Here is a 6,000-nt window from a genome sequence, read left to right as displayed (position 1 = left end):
TCTCTCTCTCTCTCTCTGTGTGTGTGTGTGTGTGTGTGTGTGTGTGTGTGTGTGTAAGCTCCAGGGACTGAACTCAGGTTGTCAGAGTTGGACAACAGGTGCTTGTCCCCCTGAGCCAGCCTTCTCTCTCCTCTTCTTTTTTAAACTAATCTGTGTAGTCACTATATTGCCACACATCCTGGGCACTGATGGCCGTCTTATTCAGGGATCTACTTTCAGCTCTACTGTGTGCGGCACATGGACTTAACCATCCCCAAAGCACCCGAGTCACACACACACACACACACACACACACACGCACACACACACACACACACCGCGGTGGGGAAAGTGAAGCTGGGAGGATGAAATGGAATATCAGCTAAACGCAACCACAAGTGTCCACTTTTATGATCACATCCAGTTGAATACAGGAGAGCAGGGTCAGTCCCAGCACTGATGGCATTTGTGGTCCTCTCCTGACCTCCTAGGCTATGAGAACAACCGATGCCTTCACATATCGACAGTTGTTCCTGAGGGAGGCAAAACTGCCTTGCCTTGGAAGACATTGATAGAGATCTATCAGGTCCACACTGTGAATCTAACCGATGTTTAATTTCACAGCCATGTGATGTTGCACAAGCATAGTGTGGAATGTCCACAAGGGGTCCCTATGATTCTACCAAACCTGGTTCCATTCAGTGTCAGACATCCAAGGTAGAGAGATGTGAGGGACCTGGACCCTTCTCTCCTTGGCCCTACATAGACTCACATTCTATATAGTGGCCACAGAGATTACTTTAAAAGAAGAGGAGAGAGGAGGCTGGCTCAGGGAGACAAGCACTTGTCTATATAGAGGGACTCACTGGAATGATGCAAGGTTTTCAGTGCTGTCTGTATGCTGGTGACTTCCAAACTCATCACTCTCTAGGCATGGACCAATCACATCCTGGGTCTGGCTTTGCCATCTGTGTGACTGAGGGCAACACCACTTGCCGTTCCTCGGGCTGAAAACAGACACACTCTTCTCTCCAGTCTCACATCTCTTCTCCCATCATCAAATCCCATCGGCTTATCTTTCAAAGTATGTTCAAAATGGCATCACTTTTCTCTGTCAACCTGTTAAGGTCACACTCATTTCTCAGATGGCATCATGTCCAGGCACCTCTCTTTTGGTTCCTTAAATCGATTCCCAGTACAGAAGCCACAGTGATCCAGCTAAGACTGAAAGCAGCCCGACAGCCTGGTCAGTCTTCCCAGAAGCCCCTGCACCAGTCATGATCTTGCTACTGTCATCAGGGCGTAGCTCCCCACTCCTGCTCCACTGTCCCTGGATGTCCCCCTCTTTGTGTGTGGCCATTCTCAAGTATGGTCTCTGTTTCATGGGCAGTATCTGCCCTTTCCCTGCCCAGTGCCCAGAGAGCCACTCTTCCAGACACTGGCATGGCTTGTCCCTCACTCCACTCACATCTCTCTGTGAATGTCATTGTCCTGTAGCATCTACTAGAGTCGAACACACTCAGCATCTACTCACGAGACACACATGCTGCTTGCCAGCCCACCTCACTTTGTCTGTATATCGTGCCACTTAAAAGTACGGGGAGGAGGCTGGCATAGAGAGGGGACACACAGAACACAGGAAGTACAGAAGATGACCAAGAACATCACTGATAAGGTGACTGAAATGCTCACAGCACCCACTGTAGACAGACAGACAGACAACCTGTTAGTTTGTGGAGTGGGTGGCTGAGGGAAGTGACCCAGCTAGGGCACCCACACAGAATCCCCAGGGGGCAGCATTAGCTGCCCATGTGCCAATCTGCACCAGGCTGAAGCTGCCTTCGGGTCTTCCCTCCTTCCCTCACTTCTTGTTACTTGCTTGGAGCACTTGTCCTTGAATGGTGACTCTCCAGGTTCCCAGGCACCTAGGATTCTGGTTGTTCACTTACCCCTGGGCAGGCGCCTGCTCCTCTTCAGATACTTGGTGGGGCAGAAAGGCATGGTGAGGAAATGGGACAGGATGCAGCTAAGCCCGGGCAGCAGCCAGGTACACCACAGGCGGGCAGCTTCTCCAACTAGCTGTAAAGCAGTCTAAGCTAGGAGAACCAAGCTGGGGCTGGTTTTGTCTCTCCTGGGGAACTTCTGCATTTTGTAGGACCTGAAAGTTGGGAATGTCCAGGGAGGGGATCCCCAAGGGAACGTCCCAGAGATCACAAGCTGCTGGGGTGAGATGGAAGGAGGCCCTGTGGAAATCACGCAGCAGGTTGTTCTGTGGCTGGCTCCCTGGCCTGCATTCTAGCTGTGAGCATAGCAAGGTCATGCTAACTTGACCTCACAAACTTGTCCAGTCTGGCTTCTCACTTCTCCTACCTCAGCCTCCCGCCTCGGGCAGTCACAAAGGAGAGCCAAAGTGCCAGGTGACTCCTGGCCGCTCTAGTGCCAAGCATCCACCTTCGTGTCAGCATAAGGCGGTATGCTAGGGACAGGGCTTCAAGGTGACAGCCACTGTCTCTGGCAGCTTTTGCAGATGAAGGAACACGGAGTAAAAGCGAAACACACAGAGCTTACTGCACACCTGGGTGCAAGCATTACTTCACATTTCTGATCCCTTTTAGGCTTTTTTAAAGATTTACTTATTTTTAGTTTATGTGCATTGGTGTTTTGCCCGCATGTATAACTATGAAGGTGTCAGGTCCCCTAGGATTGGGGTAATAGACAGTTGAAGGCTGCTGCTATGTGGGCACTAGAAATTGAGGAATTGAACCCAGGTCCTCTAGAAGAGCAGCCAGTGCTCTTAAACCCTGAGTCATCTCTCCAGCCCCTCTTTTAGGCTTTTTGTTTGTTTGTTTGTTGCTTTGCTTTTTTTTGTTGTTTTCTTTCAGTTTTGTTCCTCTTAGTTCTTTGAGAAAGGGTCTCATTATGTCCGTTATCTAGACTGGACTTGAACTTGCTAACATGTCCAGGCTGGCTTCTCACTTCTCCTACCTAGCCTCCCCCCTCAGGCGGCCACAAAGGAGAGTCAAAGGGCCAGGTGAGTTCTGTGGCTGGGAAGGGCCAGGACCTGAACTTGACTGGCTTCTTTCCAAGAAAATACTCACTATGCTGCTGTTGTCTGCCCGGTGCCTGGGTCAAAGGGAGCAGGAGCCAGCTGGCTGGTCCAGTCCGGCCGGCCCACTCCAGCATCATTCTCTCTCTGAAGACATGGGCTCAGGACCTGTGTCTTACTCAGGTTTACCAATGCTGTGATGAAGCATCATGACCAAAAGCAAGTTGGAAAGGAAAGGGTTTATTCTGTTTACACTTCCACATCGCTGTTCATTATAGAAAAAAAGTCAGGACAGGAACCCAAGCAGGGTAAGAACCTGAAGGCAGGAGCTGATGCAGAGGCCATAGAGGGGTGCTGCTCACTTGCTCAGCCTGCTTTCTTATAGAACCGAGGACCTCCAGCCCAGGGATGGCATCATCCACAATAGGTGGGCCCTCCCGCATCAATCACTAACTAAAAGAAGGCCTACAGCAGTGACTGTCAACATTCCTGACGCTGGGACCTTTAAATCTCCTCATGTTGTGGTGACCTACAAGCAGAAAGTTGTCTCATGGCTACTTCAGAACCGTAGTTTTGCTACTATTATGAATCATAATGTAAATATCTGATATGCAGGATCTGGTATGTGACCTCTGAGCCTCACAGGTTGAGAACCACTACGGGCTTGCCTAAAGCCCCATCCTATTGAAGTATTTCCTCAACTGAGATTCCCCCCTCTTGGATGACTTTAGCTTGTGTTGGCTTAGCCAAACTAGCCAGCACCACCTGTGCCACTGGGCCCCTCCAGAGACACTTCCTGAATGACTGTGGCACCAGGCTTTGGCGAGCAGGGACATAGCAAGAAGCCATTTACTTGCCAACCTCCTTAGGACACCATCGATCCCCGTCAGAAGAAAAGCAGCTGATGGAGCAAGGCATTCCATGCACCGCGGCTTCACCGGCTGCCTTATGTCTTAGAATGGAACCAGCTCTGGAGGGGTGCAGCCCCTCTGGCACCTCTCCTCTGTCTGTCTGTTTACCCATCAGCCAGCCATTCTGCCTCCCTTTCTTTCCCTTCAGAGCCTCCCTGCAGGAGGCCCTCAGGCCCAACTACAACACGCGCCTTTCTGTCTACAGGCTTTACACCATTGGAAACTGGCTTCTGGCTTTGTAATCATGGTTACTGCAGGTCTGCCAAGGGAATACATCGTCATCTGAAAGCAGATATAGCCCTACTCTCGCTGCTGAGTGAGTTATAGAATGGGCCCTCTCTACCTGCTGGGATCCAGTTCCGTGGCCACCCATGGATACCAGACTATAAAGCCTCAAGCCCCCTTTATAAAATGACCCAGTATTTGCACACAACTTGCACACAACCTCTCTCGACCCAGTGGTTCCCAATCCACGGTGACACACTGAAAGTAGCTGTTATTTAGGGATGGCTGCCCGTGTTCTAATCAGGAGCTATTACTCACAGGAATATTTCCAACCTACAGTTGTTTGAACCCAGGGGCACAAAGACATCCAAACAACACAAAGTGGTGAACCTGCTCAGGGCGTAAGGGATGGTCCACACAGTGAGAAAGAAGCCTTAGAGGATGACCTGCTTCAAGCCAGTAGATAAGCCAGCTTACTTCAGCACAGGACATCAGGACATAGAGACCTAGGCCTGTTTCCGGAAAGGAGGGAGAAGTCTGGAAGCAGAAGCAGGGGATGAGAAACTGACCTCTCCAGAGACTGTAAAGGGTTCCCATATAAAGACTCTCTGCCTTGTAAGAGGCCCTCGCTGGTACAGATGGCCCTGGGAAAGCTGGACCAGTCCTGCTCTTGCAAAGGCCATTACACTCCCAGGAGCCTCTCTGCCCATCAACAGGGCAATCTCAGGATCCTCAGGATCTCCCTGGGGATTTCCTTGGGGCTGGGGGATGTTTGACTCTGCAAGAAACCTGAAAGTGGCCTTGTCCTGGGTGGCCCCCTTGAGAGAGAGAGAGAGAGAGGCTGTGACCTTTCTCCCACGGGCAATTACAGAAGTGGTACCAGCACCTGACTGGGTGGTAACCTACCTCTGAAATGTAAGTCAGACCTTACATTTCAGTCCCCAGCAGGAGCCCCAGACATGGCCTCTACACAACCCTGACTCCAACACACATCCTGTCCGAACTGAGACAAATGTTGCAGTATCAGCTCCCCCACATCATCCTGTGTCTGTTTGTCCCTGGGGTCTCTGTGCACTTCCAGCCCCGTTCTGTCCTAGACCTCTCTCTGCGCATGCAGCCCCATTTCCTATCTGCTCCCTTTTAAAAATATGTGTTTCCTTTTATTTTCTGTGTATGGGTGCTTTACTTACACGCATGTCTGTGTACCATCTGCATGGTGCATGCAGTACCCGTGGAGGCCAGCGGAGGGCACCAGACACAGCGGGAACTGGAGTTACAGACAATTGTCAGCCACAGTGAATGTGCTGGGAACGGAATCTAGATCTTCTGGAAGAGCAGAACTCCTGCCCCTCTATGTTTTCTTCTACGTCTAGTTACTGAAATTCTAGTATATAACAGACATTGTGTCATGTGCTAGGTCCATAAACTGATGTCAGTCTTCAGGATTAACCAAGACCCTAAAGCCTGCAGTTGTCATGACAACCACACCACCAAGCCATCAACCTAATCATGCAGCATGCCCTGGTCAGTCATTCTATAACCATGCTGTCATTACTTGCCTCCCCAAAATGGCCTCAGTGCCCAGGAGACACTGAGTTTTTCAGGCTCAGGGGGTAAGCAGATTCCCTCTTCAGTCTAATGCTGGCCCTCTCGGATGCACGCTGAACCCCTCTGTATACCACTATTTCAGGCGGGTGCCCCAGGAAGGCCTATTAGAGCTGGAGAACCCACAAGGACTTCTATTGCAACTGAGAAAGACACCCACACCCCTGATTATTCACCTTGACCTGGGTCCCCATGTAGAAGCTGTCCCAGGGAGGCCTGCAGAAGGGAGAGCCC

At 50.8% G+C, this 6,000-nt stretch overlaps 1 protein-coding gene across 6 annotated transcripts in view; it reads right to left on the bottom strand.

Annotated features, from left to right (window-relative positions):
• Positions 1–6,000, bottom strand: part of Arhgap22 (Rho GTPase activating protein 22) — a 154,031-nt gene that overhangs the window by 31,975 nt on the left and 116,056 nt on the right. For 2 of the 6 annotated variants that reach the window (XM_029469371.1, XM_021181927.2), the window contains exon 1: positions 1,929–2,002. The exons of the other annotated variants lie outside the window; for them this stretch is intronic. In XM_029469371.1, the coding sequence (XP_029325231.1) occupies positions 1,929–1,980 (52 nt within the window). In that variant the 5' untranslated portion in view covers positions 1,981–2,002. Of the gene's footprint in view, positions 1–1,928; positions 2,003–6,000 lie in introns of those variants that run through there. 6 annotated transcript variants of the gene reach the window in all.

Source organism: Mus caroli, chromosome 14 (genome assembly GCF_900094665.2).
Source record: "Mus caroli chromosome 14, CAROLI_EIJ_v1.1, whole genome shotgun sequence".
Taxonomy (NCBI): Eukaryota; Metazoa; Chordata; class Mammalia; order Rodentia; family Muridae; genus Mus; species Mus caroli.
The sequence above is the reverse complement of the archived record's forward strand: the minus strand, read 5'-3'. Positions and strand labels throughout refer to the sequence as shown.